This window comes from Brachycentrus maculatus, unplaced genomic scaffold (genome assembly GCF_059751285.1).
Source record: "Brachycentrus maculatus isolate JH-2025_06_01 unplaced genomic scaffold, ASM5975128v1 h1tg000569l, whole genome shotgun sequence".
NCBI classification, from domain to species: domain Eukaryota; kingdom Metazoa; phylum Arthropoda; class Insecta; order Trichoptera; family Brachycentridae; genus Brachycentrus; species Brachycentrus maculatus.
Window position 1 is genome coordinate 138,358 of NW_028281310.1, and position 21,791 is coordinate 160,148.

At 40.8% G+C, this 21,791-nt stretch overlaps 1 protein-coding gene across 1 annotated transcript; it reads left to right on the forward strand.

Moving 5' to 3' along the window:
- Positions 1–184: 184 nt before the first annotated feature.
- Positions 185–21,434, forward strand: nompB (intraflagellar transport protein 88-like protein nompB). Its single transcript, XM_088273376.1, has 20 exons — positions 185–317; positions 615–748; positions 1,356–1,543; positions 2,428–2,566; positions 3,885–3,989; positions 4,076–4,299; positions 4,890–4,999; positions 5,833–5,972; positions 6,481–6,620; positions 6,938–7,142; positions 8,075–8,267; positions 8,886–9,033; positions 10,279–10,390; positions 12,094–12,219; positions 13,582–13,690; positions 14,911–15,015; positions 16,146–16,199; positions 16,285–16,349; positions 16,909–16,974; positions 20,256–21,434. The coding sequence occupies exons 1-20, from the start codon at positions 260–262 to the stop codon at positions 20,316–20,318; spliced, it is 2,484 nt and encodes an 827-aa protein (XP_088129502.1). The 5' UTR covers positions 185–259; the 3' UTR covers positions 20,319–21,434.
- Positions 21,435–21,791: the final 357 nt, after the last annotated feature.

Below are 21,791 nucleotides of genomic sequence, written 5' to 3' on the forward strand. Positions count from 1 at the left end.
AACGCCTGACCCACGTAGGTAAGTAGGTACCTGGGTACTTATTTCAACAATTCATTATTCAGTCAGTCATTACATCTAGAAGGCGCTGGACAGAGTGTGCACTAGAAAAATGATAAACCTGTCCAGTACCTACCTACATTGAAAATTCAATAAAATGTTGAATACGAGCGGTTGTTAGGGCAACTGGGGGTACACAATACAAAACATTAGTTTTGCGATGATTGCGTTCGTGTTTTATTTCTGAAGTTAAGTTTCAATCATGTATTACACATCTCGAACGGTTGCTGGAGTCAATTCCTCGAATGCTAATGAAATAGGTATGTCTTGTGTCAAATTACATTGTTAAAAATAACCTATGGTCCCAAATTTAATTCAATCCAGTAACCGTGTTTTATTTTGGATATATTACCCAAAAATTATATGTGTATTTTTCCTATATCCGTGCGTTATATGATACAGCAGATATGTTGTGACTGAAGTTACTTATGTTTTGAATATTGAAAGCATTAACTTTGTGGATCAAATTGATATATTATTTTGAGAAATAAAAAAACTTTGTTTTTTATCCACTCGCATTTTTATTAACCAACTAGTTTCGTTATTTATGTTTCTAGTCATAGACGATGAAGAAGAAGACTATGGAGGGTTTGACTCTGTCCCGCTGGCTCTAGATCCCAGAAGCTTGCAACAGGACCTCAATTTCCAGGAGGCGCTACAGACTACTCCCATCGGGAAGAAAACAGCTCTCGTAAGGACTTTATAAACTTGTTCCTTGCCACAAACACTGTCAAATATCTACTGGTGGAGACTGACCGGAGCATTTCGTCGTAACATCGCTCGCAACGAGCGTATTACGTTACGACGTTACGGCATCGCTGACTGACCGCGACCAGTGCACACAACTGCTCGTTTAGAACACAACTGCTCGCTTGTGGCCATATCGCTCACTCCTTTCAAGAACGTCATAAATAAAAAAAACTTGATTTTTCAGGAGAATGTTTTTAAAGATTATAAATTTAATACAATATATTAAAAATAAATATCAATCCACTTACTGAACTTTTTACTGTGCAACAGATTTTTTGGTAAAACCTGAAGGATTTTTCTCCATTTGAAAAATATTTAGTGTATTTAAAAAAATAATTAAACAATACCTTTTCTTCAAAATGCAAAAACAACAGTTTCTGCCCTGTAGCGGGTAAATATTAAGTTTAAAATATGTACTTATTATTATAGAGAAGGTCCCTACAGGAAGCCTAGATGCTTCTGTATCAGGTCTGGGAATGCGGTGGGACAGCTTGCTGGACTGTCATAAATAAATAAATAGATTGTAATTTGATGATTGCCTTTCTCAGGTCGGCAGGACCGCCACCTCGTACGGGCGCCTCGTGACGGGGGCCCCTGTCACCGGGCGTACCGGTACGGCCGCGCGCCTGCAGACCGGGGCTCGGCCCCTCACCGCTATGCGCGCCGCCGGGTACAGCGCGGCTCCGGGCCACGGCAGGCCGCCGGCGCCGCCGCTCCTCACCCCCACCCTGGACTCGTAAGCCTGACAAAGATACTGCTAGACTAGACATTGAGAGGCTAGACTCCCTAGAGGCTAGACTTCCCCATAACTTGCTTATAACTAACTAACCATAACGCCGCTTTACTCTTATAAATAGGAGCGATGCAGGCTTTATATAGTTGGCATTTGGTCTTCGACAAGTACAGATCATATCTTCAGACAGCCTTCAAACTTCATACTGTTAAATGCGATGCCCGCAAGCTCTAAACGCACTTCCAGTTTATGATGAACAGTCCCAAGTACTTGACATTCAATTCAATTCAATTCAATTTATTTATTTCAATTAATATGTACATTACAAACTATAAAAAATTTAAATCGTTTACATTAAAAATACATTAAAATAAAATATATGCAAGAACTATTGCTAGAGGTGAAGAAGAATCCCGGTTCGAAAAACTCCTTCAGACACATGGGACAGATCAATATCCAATGAGATATTATGCAACATAGCGGTAGCTCTTCCTACAGGCATAACCATCGGCAGGTTGGTCCTGTGTATAGGAATGTGAAACAATCTATGCCGTCGCTGTCTTAGGTAACTATCGGGAACATGAAGACCAATATTCCGGATAATTTCAGGACTATCGATCATATCGCGCAACAATCGATGAAAATTTGTAATCAAATACACACATCATCCCACTCCAAGAGCTGCTGGGCATCTAGGCACGAGTTGTTGCACCACACATTTTGAAACATCAATTTTAAGCCCTGTGTGCGTTGAGTACCTATTTCTCCATCGACAGTTGATTGAAGTCATACCCAGTTATCAACAATGCTTCTGAACTTTTGAAAGGTGCTGTCTCGCAGCGGTATGGGTAATTCTCTAGGCTTATACGTGTTTTTGTCTTTGTCAGAGTCGAAGAGAAAATCAAGCAGATGGAGTCGAAAATCATAGCCCTCATAGAAGAGTCGTGCGCCCTGAGAATCCCACAGGAGTCGGATGGGATCATCACTCAATCGGGTGGAAATAAAATCCCATATGATCCAGCCAAAGTGAGTAGGAATAAAATCAATATTTATTATCTAACAAGTAATTTTATAAATAATCTAATGTTTATTTAATATGACCCTGGACTGGTACCTGAAGCGGAAGGCTGATCACCTTTCCTTCGTGTATTAAACGATCAAGATAACACTGCTTCTATACGATGCAGAGGCCTATGCACCATTGGGTGCGGATAAGGGTTAGTAGTAGTAGTCATTATATACCGAGGGCTATAGAAGCCAAGGAACAATGTTTTTATATGTGAGTTGCATATATTATTAAATTTGCTTATTATATTCAAGGTTTATATTATAAATCGATTAGTGGATTTTTGTTTCTTTTAGCTAAGAGCATGTTTTATTTTAAACTGTGTTGGGAACAGGAGGGATAATCTAGTGTGGGCCAATCGGGAACATGTCAGCATTTGCTCGTTGCTGGGAGGAAACCACGCTCACAGAGACTGCTGACTGTCCTCAACAGACCTTCCGTTCCACTAGAAGAGGGTTGGGCATTTTGTGTCCTAGCTAGGTTTATGGTAGCAATGTCCTTGGCTATTTTTATCCTGTATGATACCACCTCTCGTGACAGATCCTTGTGAACTATCGCGGATCCAATGTAGGATAGGTCAACAGTTGAGTTCAGTTCAGTTCAAAAAGTGAAAAAGTTAATCAAATACGATCATGTTTGATATCTCAACAAAGAAGAAGAAAAATATAGTAGTCTGGGTATTCACAGGGCTAATGACCTATCATGAGCTGATTTAAGTGATCACTGTAACATTCACCATCATACCCTCGATTCCACAATCCTCAAGTTTGATTTTTTTATGATGTTTTCAAGTTCTTCTGTCTTTCACTCATCTTTCCACTCCTCCCTATTTCCAGACAGCCTTTTCATCTCACTCTAGCTGCCACAGCGCATGTCTCCTATGTCTTAGTTCATGTAGTAATCTCTTGGGCAGCCTCTATGGCTGCCGCCCGTGACTAAAATAAAAACAGACCTGGGTACCTGATATTATGGACTAACTACTTGGATCGTTGTTGAGCATTTTTTTAAATAAAGTTGTCTCGTTTTCCGGTTCTACTCAATACTTATCAATTCTGGATGTGATCTGTCCGACGAACCCCTACGTACGTCTTTAGCACTACATTTCAAAGGCAGTCAGACGAATGTAATTTGAAACCTTTTAAAATTGTATGAAATACATACTAAATAAGGCACAAACATCAACCCCTGTGGGACACCACCAGTTGGTATTACTGTATTTTGTTTGGGATCATTTTTTGTGGAGATTTTATTTGTTTATTTTATTTGTCTTTTCATCAGTCCCTTGCGAAGGCCCAAGAAGCCAGCTCGCTGGAACGCCAGCTCCAACGTCTCCACGCCCAAGCTGGAACCATCGATTCAACTAACGTGGATCTTTCATTTACGGTATGACTTTTTTTCTCATTAGTATTGTGAATCATTATTATTGCTAATGTAGTTGGAAGTTGATCTGTGTTTTCTCCACTGCGCAGGTGGCGTTCAACTTGTCGTGCGCGTTCGTGCGCAGCGGCCTGCCCGGCGAGGCGCTGGGCGCGCTGCACGGCTCAGCCGCAGCGGGCGCGCCGCCCCCGCACGCTCCCGCGCGCCGCGGGCTGCTCGCGGCGTGCGCGCACCTCGCGCTTGGCGAGCACCGGCGCGCGCTCAAGCTCTACCGTATGGCACTGGACGGCACGCCAGCCACCGAGAAGGACCTCAAGTAGGTGGCGGTTGCGTTCGTGGGGCTAAATTTTCGAACCTAGATATAAGAGGTGCTGGAGGAAGATATTTTCAAGCGAGTGTTTTTGCCTAGAATTTTCACTCATGAATTACATGAAATTATAGTAACTTTAAACATAAAAAGTAAATCCACCAGTAGGCATAGGCTATGAAACCTGAGTAGGGACATGATAAGCGGTGCTGCATAAGCCATAGCTACATTTCCGAGTCACTTGGACGTCAGGGAATTTAAAAAAATAGTTGAATAAGAAATGCTAGGATCAGGGAAATATGCGAGATCGAAGATGTCGTTAGGTGGGGAAGGCAACAAAGGAGACAATGGTAGGCGCATATGAGGAGAACAAAACCATCCAGACTCCCCCACATAGCACTGTTCGGCCAACCTCATAGTAGACGACTACGGGCAGACCACCAAAGAGATGGGCCGATAGCTGGGAATCGACATCGCAGGAGCCTAATCCCTCTTTAAAAAAGGCCACAAGGCTTACAACAAGATGAAGAAGAAGAAGAAGATATGTTGAAAATAATCGCAAACAATTTTTACAGAAAAGTAACTTTGTTTTTTTTCAGGTTGAAGATAATGCACAACATTGGGCTTCTGCTCGTCAGGATGGGAAAGTTCAGAGACGCTGTCACCAACTTTCAGCATATGATGCACGAAGGTCCAGACTTCACAACTGGTGAGACTCTTGCGGCAAAAAGTCATTTAAAAAAAATCCTAAATCCACCGATTGCTTTGAAATTTCGACAAAAGTTGTATTTGAATTCGGGCGGGTTTTTATCGAGACCTATTAAATAAACTGCAATTCATGCTATGCTCTGCTCATGGCGGACAGCATGCTTCTTTGGTGTGGGGTGCTGGCTATCTTGTGCAATGCTCGGACAGTGCAGAAATGGCTGAAGGATGATGTCGCTCACTCCTTTCAAGAACGTCATAAATCAAAAATCGTCCATTTTCAGTTGTTCATGTTTTCGGAATGCCCAAAAAATGAACTATATCCCAGCAAAAGCGGCATATTTTCAACTTTATATTTACCCCCTACAGGGCAGAAAGTGTCGTTTTTGCATTTTGAAGAAAAGGTATTGTTTAATTATTTTTTTAAATATACATAATATTTTTAAATGGAGAAAAAACATTCAGGTTTCACCTAAAAAGATCTGATGCACATTTAAAAGTTCAATAAGTGGCTTGATATTTATTTTTAATACATTTCATTATATTTTTGAACTTAAAAACTATCTCCTGAAAAATCAAGTTTTTTGAAATATGATGTTATTGAAAGGAGTGAGCGATATATCAACCGATGGACGAAGATGGGATATTAGTTGCAAAGAGAGATTGGTATGGCGTCCTATTTTCTCTGTCTACCCTTGAGGGAAAGCGGTGTGATGGTAAGTTAGTCAGTTAGGGTGTGTGCCACATGTGTCAGCATATTTCATTCACAATTTACTTCTCAGTCTCATTTGTGGACAGATATTTGGACACTTTCTTAAGTATGTATCGCGTTTCCAGGTCTTCACTTGGTTCTGTGCGAGGTTTCTTTGGGCGATCTGAACGGGGCGAGAGCGGCCTTCCAATCATTGCTCCATGTTGATCTGGACCAAGATCTAGACCTCGAAGAAGATTTGCAAGAGAAATTTCTGACCACTGAGGTAAGCTAGCTTCCTCTATATGTACAAAATTTTCAGTGTGTCCAAATGCTTGTTCACAAAATCTGGATTATCTCCAATTACAGGAGTTATTTTCATATTATTTTTTGACATCTTGAGGCCCACCTTCCTTAGTTTGCTGGATAGTGCTCATCTCAGCCTTGCACCCTTTCCTTATATCACCACTGGAACATCTACCATACATGGTCTTGCCGCACTGAGAGATGGCATCCCGACTGCATCCAGTCTACTCTCATCCTTCCCAAACCATCCCAACCCGCCTTCCTTAGTTTGCTGGATAGTGCTCATCTCAGCCTTGCACGCTTTCCTTATATCACCATTGGAACATCTACCATACACGGTTTTGACAAGTTTTCTTTAAGTTTTCCTCTGCTCTCATTTCCACCTGCATATGCTTCAAATTTATACCAATATTTCCTCTTTTTACTATCGATTATTTACTATACGACATGCATTTTTAGGCTGATTTTATTTGTCCATTGCACGTTAGACCGAGGACGCAGCCGGTGCTGTTTTTCTGGACGTGCTTCGGGCCGATAGGCTGAGCACTTGGGCGAGTGCGCGACGCGCTCACCGCGCGCGCTGCGTGCTCAGAGCTGCGCGAGCCATATCGCTGCACGACCCCAATGGGTGAGTTTAGCGCGCCCGCGGAGGGTCGCATGATGTCGCACATCTTGGAGATTCTTCAAATTAAAACTATGAGAATAATGCTTAAGAAAATTACAAATGAGAATTTTGAAAAAATGAGAGAAGAACTAAGTAGTATTTTTTAATAGAGTAAAACTTAATAAACAACATGAGAGTGTGTATTATGAGCTTCCTTCGTACGTAAGTAAGATCTTCATTTGCCGATAGTGTATGTGCTCCTTGTAGCTGAGTAATTGCCTGCATTCCGTGTATATATATATATATATATGCTCACGGTGTTTGTTTGCACCTGCCCGAAGGCTCGAGTGGTGCGCCGAGGCGCTGCGCTCGGCTGGGCGCGCCGGGCTGGCCGCAGCGCTGGAGGGCGGAGCTGCCGCGCGCGCCCTGCGCTCCGGGCGCGCCGCGGCGGCGCGGGCGGCGCTGCGGCGCCTGGGCGGCGACGCGGCGGCGCCCAGCGACGCGAGGGCCGAGGCCGCCAGCAACCTGGCCTTCCTGGCGTTCGTGGTGAGCTCCATTGCGCTCCGTTATATATTTTTGACATCTCGACATGAATGAAGAGGAATATGGAAGCCTTTACAGGACTGATTTTACGATCTGGTATTTGGCTGGTTTAAGCGATCGCTTTGTACACTTAACTGTTACGTTCACCATTCTGCCTATTCGGCTGTCCAAACTCAAAACAAAGTAAGGGACATTTTTTGTAGTACGTTTTTTTTTGTATTTTTGGACTAAGTAGATTCTACTTAATCCAAAAATGCAAAAAAAAATGTCCCTTACTGTGTTTTAAGTTTGGACAGACGTATTGTTGAACATCAATTCAAACGGTGACTGGTTATAAACTAATATTACTAATATTTTTGTAAAAAGTGTAGAATTAAAAATGACTAACCACAAAGTATTACTAATTTCGAGAATATCCATATTGAATTAATTCTTGAAACCTGTATACGGTATAATGCAAACTATGCCATGTTCTCTCCCATTCCGCGGCTTCACATGTTAGCCAATGCTTTTGAAAGTATAGATTTATTTAATATATTGTTATCCACCTTGAAATCTGTACTTTCTCAGCATTTCTTCTCCATGTTATTTTTTCAAGTTACACCCTTTTTCAATACCTTTTCTTCAAAATGCAAAAACAACACTTTCTGCCCTGTAGCGGGTAAATATTAATTTAAAAATATGCCGCTTTTGCTGGGATATAGTACATTTTCTAGGCATTTCGAAAACATGCACAACTGAAAATTGACGATTTTTTATTTATGACGTTTTCCATACATCCGTGAATTATGGCCGCCAGTTGAGGGATTCGTAAAGTATTTTTTTTTTCAAATTAGGCATTTTGCCGAACGCCAGGTCGTAAGCCCTGGTACGCTCAGACTTCCGTCTTCTTTCATTAATAAAGGGAGTAATGATACATGTTTGGCGTCTGGCAGGAGGGCGACGTCGTCTCGGCCGCCCGCCTGTCGGAGGAGGCGTGCGCGGCGCGCGCCGGCGGCGCGGCGCTCGTGGCGCGCGCGCTGTGCGCCGCGGCCGCGCAGGGCTCCGCGGGCTGGGGGGCCGCGCGGGCGCTGCTGCAGCGCGCCGCCGCGGCCGAGCCGGCCGCGAGGGACCCCCACTACTATCACGGTAGGTGCGCTCTTCTTGTAGAAGATGTAACATGAGTGCGAGGCTGTCTTGTTCTTTCAACTCGTCTTATTCCATTTCCCCTTCCCCTTACCTATTCCTCCTCATCTTCCTCTTCAACTTCTTATTCTTCACCTTCTTCCTCTTTATCTTTATGTTCTTCATTTTCTTCCTTTTCATCTGCTTCCTCTTCAACGTCTCCCTCTTCTTATTCTTCCTCTTCCTTTATATTTTTCAACTTCTTTCTCTTCATCTTTTCCTCTTCAACGTCTTCCTCTTCATATTCTTCCTCTTCAATTTCTACCACTTCATCTTCTTCCTTTTCATATTCTCCCTCTTCATTTTCCTCTTTATCTTCTTCATCTTCATCTTTCCCTCTTCTTATTCTTCCTCTTCCTTTATATTCTTCAACTTCTTCCTCATCACCTTATTCCTCATCAACTTTTTCCCCTTTATCTTCTTCCTCTTCATTTTCTTCTTCTTCAACTTCTACCTCTTCATCTTCCAATTTATCTTATTCCACTTTATATTTTTCCACCTCATTATCGCTTCTTCTTCCACATTCTTTTCTTGTTCTTTGCTGGGGCAAGTCCAATGATGTTTTATCTTCCCAAACTTCAGGATTGGCGTGCGAGAAGTTGGGGCTCCGCCCCCAGGCGGCGGGGGGCTACGCCCTCGCGCTCAGGGCGGCTCCGGCGGACCCGCTGGCCAAGGTGCGGCAGGCGGCTCTCGCCCGACAGCACCAGGACTCAGACGCGGCCGTGCACTGGTACGTTCCTTTCAACAACGTCATATATCAAAAATCGTCAATTTTCAGTTGTGCACGTTTTCGGAATGCCTGGAAAATATACTATATCCCAGAAAAAGTGGTATATTTTTTACTTAATATTTAGCCGCTACAGGGCAGAAAGTGTTGTTTTTGCATTTTGAAGAAAAGGTATTGTTCAATTATTTTTTTAATAAACTTAATATTTTTCAAATGGAGGAAAAAACCTTCAGGTTTTACCTAAAAAGATCTGTTGCACAGTAAAAAGTTCAATAAGTGGCTTGATATTTATTTTTAATACATTTTATTATATTCTTAAACTTTAAAAACGATCTCTTGAAAAACAAAGTTTTTTGATAAATGACGTCGTTGAAAGGAGTGAGCGATATTTTACGTGCTATGGTAGCGTGTATGTTCCGAGCGATGAATCCCACCTTCGTCCGTAGCATCACCTCTCAAACGCCTCCAGACGCCTCCTTTCTGCCTGAGCGATGGTCCTTATATTATGGCCTATCCATTTGTATTACTTTATTTAGTAAGCACCTAGACTCCCCAGCCTTGCTTGAAACCTCGTTGTTCCCTACATGTTCCGACTGATGAACCCCCCATATTCGCCTGTAGCACCACATCTCAAACACCTCCAGCTACCCTCGTTCTGCTTGCCCGATAGTCAGGCGTCAGTCAGGATCACCCCAGTGCACCCATGATGCATTTTATGTAAAGAAAAAACATATTGACTGCAGTTACATCTACCGTACACTTTGATTTAATTCAATTCAATTGAATTTATATTTGAAGCACTAACTTTGTGATTTTCCATTTTGTAATAAAAATGTAACTTTGTTTTTAAATCACTATAAATATTTTATTATAACTTAATTATAATGTCTACCAGGTTCGAAGCTAACCGCTTCATTATCAAGACTGATTAATACTAAAACACTATCTACCAAACAATATTTAAAATATTTTAACGGTTCGGGAAAGAAGCTTGGGTAGATCTCAAATGGCTTTATTTTGTTGTGTTGATTGGCAGTCACAGGCAAAAGGGATCAGGGATGTTTAGTGAGTGGAAACATTTAATAACGGACTTTTAAGGCAGCTTATATGCTCTTTACATCGGACGTTAAAACTGGTCCATCTAGAAATTTTAACATCCGATGGTATATAGGGTTTACTTAGTCAGCATGTAGACTCCCCAGCCCTGTTTGATACTTCTTTGTTCCCTACACGATACTTTCTCCCCAGGTATCACCAGGTGCTGGCAGACCTCCCCCACGACACTGGAGTCCTGTGCGAGATGGCTCGCGTGTACGAGGAGGCTGGAGATCTCACTATGGCGCAACACTGCTACTTGGACGTAGGTACCTTCCGTAGTGGAGTCGTGGTGCCAACACTTAACTATAGAGCCGGCAAAAAGAGGACGAAAGCACACTGAGTGTTGTCGAAAAGCGAATGATGGTGGATGTTGGAATAGCGAAATTCTTGGTATGTATTGGAAAGTAGATAAGTTAATAAAGTTTGAGAACCGAAAAACGAGAAATCTTCTAGTATACAAGTGACACATGGAGTTGGCAATAGATGGATGAAAGTAGACTGAATGCAGTTATCTCTCAGTGCAGCAAAACCATGTATATTAGATGCTCCATAAGGAAAGGGTGCAAGGCTGAGATGAGCACTATCCAGCAAACTAAGGAAGGCGGCTTGGGATGGTTTGGGAAGGATGAGAGTAGACTGGATGCAGTCGGGATGCCATCTCTCAGTGCGGCAAGACCATGTATGGTAGATGTTCCAATGGTGATATAAGGAAAGGGTGCAAGGCTGAGATGAGCACTATCCAGCAAACTAGGAAAGGTGGGTTAGAATGGTTTGAGTATGTAGAACGAATAAATGAGACAAGAACAGTAGAAGGTAAAGAGGTTAAAACGCCACACCACCTTGTCTTTGCAGGAGTTTTTTGTATAGGCAAAAATGCCTGCAAAGACAAGGTGGTTTTGAATGTGGAATAGCTACATTCATGTGTCTCCTCAATCATTGAAGATGATCGTACTGACTCGCGAACTATCCACGACAGATAATTTTTAATTTTTTTATTTGTTGGTCAGATGTTGGTTAGATGGGTTGTTGGATTTAAACGTGCCATAGCAGTAAAAAGTTGGGTACTAGTCAGTTAAGTCAATTTTATAAAAAAAAAACTAACTAACCATCACGCCGCTTCCCCGCAGGGGTAGGCAGAGAGAATAGAGCGCCACACCACTCTGTCCTTGCAAACATTCTTCGCCTCTTCCACGTTCATGCATCTCCTCATACATACCCGCCGTTTGTTACGACTCCTAGATACTTTTTAACCTGACCATAACCTGACCACTTTTTAGTATTTGGCATACTTAAGTAAATTTTATAATATAGTTTAATAGATTTTTAAGGAGATAGGATTAGTTAGTTTTTAGATTTATTTTAATTTTATATATATAACCCTTCTTCAAACCCTTATCCTCACCCAATGGTGCATAAGACACTGCATCATAAACGTAATGTTATCTTGATCGTTGACACATGAGGGAAAGGCGATCAGCCCTCCGCTTCAGGTACCAGTCCGGGGTATATATCGAATAAATATTACAGTGAAAAAATCACTTATATTTATTTGACCAACCTGGGAATCGTACCCGGTACCTCAGTGCGGTAGCCGAGTGTGCTGACCATTACTCTACGGAGGCGGACAACCTATATATAACCCACCCACACGTATTAACGAAGCCCTGCAAAAATTTGCAAAATACGTTTTTTTGCCATTTCTTTATTCAGACAGCATAGTTTGGCGATCTTTCATCTCATTTTAAACTGTCTCATATTCACGAAGCCCTGAAAAAATTTGTAGAAAAATGTTTTTTTGCCATTTCCTTATTCAGACAGCATAGTTTGGCGTTCTATCATCTCATTTTAAACTGTCTCATATTCACGAAGCCCTGCAAAAAATTGCAAAACGCGTTTTGTTGCCTTTTCCTAATTCAGACAGCATAGTTTGGCGTTGTATCCTCTCATCTGAAACTGTGTCTGCAGGCGGACGCGATATTCCCCGGGATGCCTGAGGTGGCCGGCTGGCTCGGCTCGAGGGCGCGCGCCGCGGGGGACCCCGGCCTGGCCGCGACCTACTACCGGCGGGCGGCCCTCCTGAGCCCCAACCAGGTGAGCAGACAGATTCATCGTTTTTTTCAATGGGTGTTCCATTTATTATTTACCTTATGGGAGTAGCAATTATTATCATAAATGATAGAAGGACTTACAGCCTGAGGACGAGGAGAGCCGACTTCAACAGTCTACAAAGACGGAAGAAGAAGAAGGCTCATTGTAACTAACCAACTGACTCATCATCACGCTACTATAACCATCTATCGTATATCATTATATCCTCGCTATCTAATCCAGCAGGGTTTAAAATGAGTATGATTTAACAATGCTTTTCTTGGATTAGAAATGGATTTTTTATTTACCTTGCTTATTATGTACAAGGTTTATATTATAGATCATTTAGTGGATTTTTGTTTCTTCTAACTAAAAAATATGTTTTATTTTAATCTGTGTTGAGAGCAGAATGGATAGTCTAGTGTGGCCAATCAGGAACTTGTCAGCATTTGCTCATTGCTGGAAGGAAACCACGTTGAACTCCTCAGGAGATGTAGGACTGCTGACTGTCCTCAGCAGACCTTCCGTTTCACTAGAAAAGGGTTGGGCATTTTGTGTCCTAGCTTGGTTTATGGCACCAATGTCCTTCGCTAGTTTTATCCTGTCGAAACCACCTTTCGTGAGAGTTCCTCATGAACTATGACGGATCTGATGTTGGATAGGTCCTCACCCAGGCTCCTGCAATGCGCTACCGTTACAGAGATCAAAAAATGAACATTTGGACATCTCAACAATGTCGAAGGAGAATGTACAAGTCTCCGTATTAACAGGACCTGCGACCCGTCACAAACTGGGTAAAATGATCATTTTATACACGTGTATCATATATATAAATGAGTTCTATTTTTTTTATTTTATACTCGGTGAAGACCAAATGCCGCCTATACAATGCCTGCATTGCTTCTGTTCTCTTATACGGCTGTGAAACATGGCACCTTACAAGGGCCCAGAGCAACTATCACTAAGCTTTGAGAATAGGTGTCTGCGGAGAATTTTCGGCGTGCGGTGGTTTGGCTTTGTGAGGAATGAAGAGAAAATGCGTAGGACGCAGAAAATCTTGGTCACAACTGTCGCCAAGAAAAGGCGATTCAGTCGGCTTGGTCATGCACTCCGCATGCCTCCCGAGAGCCGCCATCAAGCTTTTCTCCTTCACAAGGCATCAGGTTCCCGACCACTGCTGACAATTCGTCGGCAGTTCTCGTCAGAACGGGACGCGGATCTGACTTGGGAGGATGCAAGGGAGCTGGCAGACGACAGAAAAGCCTGGAGACACTTTGTGGACTGCATATATGCTCTACCTAGGGAGCGGATATTTTTTAATAATAATTTTTTACTAGTGTGGTTATCATCAATGTTCTTGATTAGGTCCAATGGTCGCTGCAGGAGGCGGGATGCCTCAGGGCTATGGGTAAACACAAGGAAGCCCTGTCGGCATATACAAGGCTGCATCAGCGGCACCCAGACAACATCGAATGTAAGTGGTCTACCAAGTTTTTCACATGCTCCCTAAGGATACCATTCAGTACACTTCTCGGGAGAGAACACTTCCCATTCCTCCACATAACATATTACTCTTCAGTCATTTCTGCACTGGAATAGTGCCATCTCCTCACCAAAAGTGCACCTTCTTTGTACACCTTCAGGAGACTACCTATCCTTATATCCCTAACTGCCCATCATACCATCCTTACCAAATATCTTATAGTACCTATTGTTTTGTGCATTTCTCAGGAGAGAACACTTCCCATTCCTCCAGATAACAGACTACTCTTCAGTCATTTCTGCACTGGACCAGCCCGCTTCTCCACACCAAGAGCGCGCCTTCTCTGTACACCTTCAGGAGACTAACTATCCTTATATCCCTAACTGTCCATCATATCGTCCTTACCAAATATCTTATAGTTCCTTTCTATCTACTTCTCAGGGAAGAATACTTTCAATTCCTCCATACAACGCATCATCCTTCAGTCATTCCTGCTCTCTACTCCTTCAGGAGACTATCCATCCTAGAAATACTAGCTGTCTATCATACCTTCTTACCAGATATATCGTTTTACCTTTCTGTACACTCTCGGGAGAGAACACTTTCCGTTCCTCCAAAAAACATAGCATCCTTCAGTCATTTCTGCACTGGACCGGCCCGCATCTCCACACCAAGAATGCGCATCTATGTACACTTTCAGGAGACTATAAAATCTTGAAACTCCAACTGTCCATCATATCGACTTGCCCTACGTAAAGTGTTCTAACTACATTTTTGACAATTTTGAGATATTTGGTGTGCGTTATCAGCTGACCGTTATCTACAAATATAAGTAAACGAAAAATATATATATAAAATTAATTACGCCTATTTTTCAGGCGTATAAGACGCTATCTACATCGAAATGAACTGAACTCCTAAAACGCTAACTACTTAATTTTGACAAAGCATAAAGTTTTCAAACGATGAAGTACATTATTTAATCGTCTTTTTAATGTATAATACTAATTTAGAATTTCAGATAAAACTGTCAAAGAATAATAAAAAATTCGTTGAAAAAATCTTCAAAGCTCTCTCCTGTAAAGTAACAGATTTGCAGATATATGCTGGAGAAATTAGGGGTTTGTTGATGTTATCAGAAACAACTGATGGTTTAGTGACAGTGCCTTGAAAAAAGTCGTTTTCAAAACAGGAAATATTTGTTTTGTCAGGTCTTCAGATGCTGGTGAAGTTGAGCGGATCCGCCGGGTCGAGGGATGCAGAGAAGTGGGCGGCAGAACTGCAGAGGGCCAGAAGGACTCACCAAGCTACTGCAGGTCTGTTCCACATATCGTTACCATTTCAAGATGTCCCTCAGCTGTTGATGCTTTGCCTCCTTTTCAGCTTTCAAAGACAACAGCTGGAGGCGCGCTGCAGGAGCCTGGGTGAGGACCTATCTGACATCGGATCCGTGATAGTTCATAAGGAACTGTCACGAGAAGTGGTATCATACATGATAAAACTAGTGAAAGACATTGGTGCCATATACCAAGCTAAGACACAAAATGCCCAACCCTCTTCTAGTGGAACGGAAGGCCTGCTGAGGACAGTCAGCAGTCCGCCTTCTCCTGAGGAGTGCAACATGGTTTCTTCCCAGCAATGAGCTAATGCTGACAAGTTTCTGACTAGCCCACACTAGATTATCCCTCCTGTGGGAACAGGAAATGTCCCCAGGATTATCTTCCTAAGTGTTGGAAAACACAGATTATATTTTTTCAAATAAATGTTGTACTTAGTAAATACCACTCTCTTAAAATCTACTCAGACACGTGTTTCGACGCCTTTCGCATCATTTTCAAACACCGTATACGTATCATTCGGTGTTTAAAAATGAAACACGTATCACAGTAGATTTTAAGAAATAGTGGCATTACTAATTAAAACATTAATTAAAAATGGATAGATTTTACCACAAAGTGACTGCGGAATAATAATTAATGAAAATATTTTTAGCTAGAAGAGATAAAAATCTATAATACATAAATATTTTTAAACCTTGTGCATAGTACATACGGCTGTCCAAACTTAAAACACAGTAAGGGACAATCTTTTTGTAGTTCGTTTTTTTGCATTTTTGGACTAAGTAGAAACTACTAAGTACTAAAATGCAAAAAAAAAATGTACTACAAAAAAATGTCCCCTACTGTATTTTGAGTTTGGACAGCCGAATAGGAAAAGTAAATAACTAGGCACGATATACGTTTTGTTTTTGTTTTTTTTTATGGAGATGAAACAAACCTTGTACATAATATGTGAGGTATATAATAATTGCAGCTCCCATCTGAAAAAAACATGAAAACTGAACCATAATAATGGACTCTTGGGAATAAAAATTGGTTCCAGCCTATAAGCCCTATGTCATATTTTCCATACTGCCTTCGTTATTACACTGATTTCACTCTTTCAGAATCACCTCTGACTATCGGAAGTGGCGGATCTTCGCGAGGAAGTTCATCTCCGGGTAAGAACGGTTTTAAAAGAAAAATTTTGAAGTGCAATATGCATTTTTCATTGGCAAGTTATGTAATTTGTATATTTTTTTGTAGGCACGAAGGCAAGTCTGGTTTCAGCCAATAACAGAGGAATCCTGCAAAATTCCGCTTCTTCTCAGGTATGTTCATTGTCTCTATCTTATTTCTCAGCCTGGCATACAGTCCTAGCTTCTAGCCATACATGCTATGTAGACTCTCGGGCCTACTCTCCCATATATACTGCTCTAACTATACCCCCCACATGGCTACACCATCTCATAGACCCTTGATCTTCCCAACTATACCTGCCTCAGCTGCACACCCCTTCTGACTTCTGCACTCCTGACCCTGGCATACAGTCCTAGCTTCTAGCCATACATGCTATGTAGACTCTCGGGCCTACTCTCCCATATATACTGCTCTAACTATACCCCCCACATGGCTACACCATCTCATAGACCCTTGATCTTCCCAACTATACCTACCTCAGCTGCACACCCCTTCTTCTGACTTCTGCACTCCTGACCCTGGCATACAGTCCTAGCTTCTGGCCATACACGCTATGTAGACTCTCGGGCCTACTCTCCCGAGAGTAGTATACTGCTCCTACCATCCTCTCTACTTGGCCAACCATCTTTGAGACTGTTTCTTACTCTTCCTAAATATGTCTTTTTTAATTTTGTGTTTTTTTTCCTACAGGGACAAGACCTTATTATGCACGCTTCGGCTGCTCCTCTATCAGCTCAGGATTCTCTAAGAAGAATGGTAAATGAATAATCTTTATTAAAACTACAAAAACTAACTGTCTCTTTACTTAAACCTTGGTATTTCTGATACCCTAGTCAGGTATTCAATTCATCGTGCTTAGAGTCATATCGCTCACTCCTTTCAACAACGTCATAAATCGAAAATCGTCAATTTTCAGATGTGCTTTGTGTTTTCGAAAAAAGAGTCATTTATTTAACTTAATATTTACGCGCTAAAGGGCAAAAAGTAATGTTTTTGCATTTTGAAGAAAAGGTATTGTTTAATTATTTTTTTAAATATCCAAAATATTTTTCAAATGGAGAAAAAACCTTCAGGTTTTACCTCAAAAGATCTGTTGCACAGTAAAAAGTTCAATAAGTGGCTTGATATTTAATTTTAATACATTGCGTTATATTTTTAAACATTAAAAACGTTCCCCTGAAAAATCAAGTTGAAAGGAGTGAGTGATATGTGAAGTGGATGAATCTCTATGACTTCTACATAAGATGATAAAACTAGTGAAGGGCATTTGGACATGATAACGTTGTAGGTAATATTTATCATTCTACCCGTGATCGACTACCACACAACTAAAAAATTATAACTTATTTATGTAAATAATACACGTTTATAAAATGATCACTTGACCCAGCCTGTGACGGGTCGCAGGTCCTGTAAATACGAAGACCTGCACATTATACTTCAACATTGTTGAGATACCCAAATGTTAATTTTTTCATCTCTGTAATGGTGTCTGTAAACAGCCGGAGGCGCGTTGCAGGAGCCTGGGTGAGGACCAATCCGATCCGTGTGAGTTTATAAGGAACTCTCACGAGAGATGGTATCATACATGATAAAACTAGCCAAGGACATTGGTAGCATAAACAAAGCTAGGACACAAAATGCCAAATCCGTCTCTAGTGGAACGGAAGGCCTGCTGAGGACAGTCAGCAGTCCGCCTTCTCCTGAGCAGTGCAACGTGGTTTCCTCCCAGCAATGAGCAGATGCTGACAAGGTCCCGATTGGCCCATACTAGATTATCCCTCCTGTTCCCAGCACAGATTCAGCAAAAGATTCAAATGAAGCATTTTTAGCAAGAAGAGACAAAAATCTACTTTTTTTTTACTTTTTACTGTATTTTATTTATTCGGGAATTGTACAGCTTATATATAAAAAATGTTAAAATAAACAATAGTTACATAAACAAATAATAAACATTACATTACATTAACAAAAAATAGTTACGTTAAAAAAAAGCCTTTACATCTCACCAATAGATGTCTCTAGTGAAGTTCTAGTGATTCAAGAACAAGGTTTCTAAATTGGTTCATGTATAAAGAACTTCCAAGAATTCGAGTAGTGTGGTTGTCAATAATGGGTAGAATTGGTGAATGTTACACGTGTGTAAAGTGATCACTTGAACCAGCCGATGACGGTCGTCAGCCCCGTAAATGCCCAGACTTCCATATTCTTCTTCATCTTTGATGAGATGTCAAAAAATAAAAAAAAGCCAATTAAACAATTCCACATTTATGTTATAAATAATAAAAATAATAATAAAACCCTTATCCGCACCCCAATGGTGCATAGGGCACTGCGTCATATTAACGCAGTGTTATCTTGATCGTTTACACACGAAGGAAAGGTGATCAGCCCTCCGCTTCAGGCACCAGTCCATGGTAATATTGAATAAATATTACAGTGAAAAAAATCACTTATATTTATTTTACCCCCCTTGGGAATCGAACCCGGGACCTCCAGAACGGTAGCCGAGCGTCCTGACCATTACACTACGGAGGCGGACAAATATGTTATGTTATAAAACTATGAAAGAACATTCAGAGATTAGAAACTATAAAAAAAGCAAAAAAACAAAAAAAGGGTGTTATATAAAATAATATTGTAGATTTAGCAGGAGGGAGGAGGAAAGGAGAGGAATTAATAAGGGTGGTTAAAGGATTTTTTTTCTAGGTAAGAAGTTTAAAAATATATGTATAAATATACATACATACATATACATACGCATACATACACACATATATATACATATACCAGTGGCGGTACTTCCCTAGAAGCCCAAAAGCCCGAAAATTCCAAATAAAAATGACTAAATCTAGACCAAATGATTAAAAATACATAATTAATGTGTGACTGTTTTTAAATTATCGTGCGCTTATATGTTTATTAAACACTACGCATGCCATTATATGGTGATGGTACTTATTGATAATGGTTGATATCTGAGGAAGATATTTTATTATAGTGAACATTTTCTTTGTTTAAAGGTGATGGCTATACCTTACAAAAGTTACATGTTAGCATATTTTCACAATGATTACAATACATTGTTTAAATTTATAATACTTTCTGGGTGCTTACTATACTGGGAATGATATGAGGTGAAGGAATTATAGGTGCATCATGTATTCACGAATGTGAAAAATAGTGGGCTTGCCTTACTGGTAAACCCTAGGCACGCCACTGACATAAACATACATATACATATACATTATAAATACAGAAAAAAAATTGTCATACACCGTTCACCCCCCACCCATAACATAACTAGGTGATTGGTGGAGAGTAAACAGAGTAAATATAACAATGTCCGCCTCCGTAGTGTAATGGTTAGCGTGTTTAGGTACCGTGCTGGAGGTCCCAGGCTCGATTCCCAGAGGGGGGGTGAAAATAAATATTAGTGATTTTGCACTAATATTTATTTAACCCTGGACTGGTCCCTGAAGCCCAGGGGTGATCACCTTGCCTTCATGTAAAGTAATGATCAAGATAACACTGCGTTAATACGATGCAGTGCCCTATGCACCATTGGGTGCCGATAAGGGTTAGAAGAAGAAGAAGAAGAAGAAACAGAGTATGGCAACTTTCTACTAACCTCTTTTTTATTATAGCTATACTTTAATGGCCGCCTTTTTGTCCGCCTATGTAGTGTAATGGTCAGCACGCTCGGCTACCGTTCTGGAGGCTACCGTTCGGGTTCGATTCCCAAGGGGGGTAAAATGAATATTAGTGATTTTTTCACTGTAATATTTATTCAATATTACCATGGACTGGTACCTCAAGCGGAGGGCTGATCACCTTTCCTTCATGTGTAAACGATCAAGATAACACTGCGTTAATATGACACAGTGCCCTATGCACCATTGGGGTGCGGATAAGGGCTTTATTATATTATATACTTTAATGACATGACTCGAACATAAAAAGCAATGTAAATAATAAAGGCAAGAAATACGTTTGGTTTTTTGGTTTTTTTTATGGAGTAATATATTATGTTACAGGTTCGAAGTTCCGGAAGGAAGCCATCGGAAGACGACCACGATTTGCCTCTACCGCCAGAATGAAGATTGAAGAAAAAAAATCAGATTTATAGATTATTCTTTGACATCTCAACATAGATGAACTGTTCTGCGTACTGCCAGGGTTTTCGAAAATACCCGCGTGTTGAGAACTCTTTATAACTCCTTGGTGCGAAGTAGACTCGAGAGTGGCTCCATGATTTGGGGGCCACACGAGCTTAAGTACTCTCTTATGGTAGAGAAAGTCCAATAGAAGTTTTTGAGGTATCTCTACATGAGAGAGTACGGCTATTATCCTCGGCTCTACCCGACCCAGTTCCTCCAGGGTATGCTTGGCTACAACAGTCTACAGACTAGAAGGAATGTGTATTTGATTACGCATTTTTATCGATTGTTGCGCGGTATGATCGACAATCCTGAAATTATCCGGAACATTGGTCTGTATGTTCCCGATAGTTACCTAAGACAGCGTCGGCATAGATTGTTTCACATTCCTATACACAGGACCAACCTGCCGATGGTTATGTCTGTAGGAAGAGCTACCGCTATGATGAACAATATCACATTGGATATTGATCTGTTCCATGTGTCCGAAGGAGTTTTCCGAAGCGGGATTCTTCTACACCTTTAAGTCTTCTTGCTTACTTTTAATATATACGCCTTGAATATTGTTTGTTATGTATATATTATTTTTTTGTTGAATAAATTGAATTGAATTGAATTGAATTGAATGAAGGAGAATATGGAAGTCTGGGCATTTAAGAGACTAACGACCGTCTTAAGCTAAGTTCAATTATCACTTTACACGCGTGTAACATTCACCAATTCTACCCATTATTGACAACCACACTGCTCAAATTCTTGGAACTTCTATATATATATGAACCAATTTAGAAACCTTCTTCTTGAATCACTAGAACTTCACTAGAGACCACACTTATCAATTTTTTAATTTATTTTTATTTAATACGAGTGAGCTATAAATACTTTACATTTTTTTCTACAGATGGTGCCACTACCAGCTTTACTTTTAAGTCTATTGAAATGCTACAAACATGTGAAAGGGATCCAAGACCATCCCATATATTCACCCTACGGATGAGATAATACTAAAGGTGTCTTAATTTGATATGAAACGTGTATTATTTTAATCATTTTAGAACATGCAAAAATGCAATGGTCTTGGATCCCTTTCACATGTTTGTAGCATTTCAATACCGCTATGATGAACAATATCACATTGGATATTGATCTGTTCCATGTGTCCGAAGGAGTTTTCCGAAGCGGGATTCTTCTACACCTTTAAGTCTTCTTGCTTACTTTTAATATATACGCCTTGAATATTGTTTGTTATGTATATATTATTTTTTTGTTGAATAAATTGAATTGAATTGAATTGAATTGAATGAAGGAGAATATGGAAGTCTGGGCATTTAAGAGACTAACGACCGTCTTAAGCTAAGTTCAATTATCACTTTACACGCGTGTAACATTCACCAATTCTACCCATTATTGACA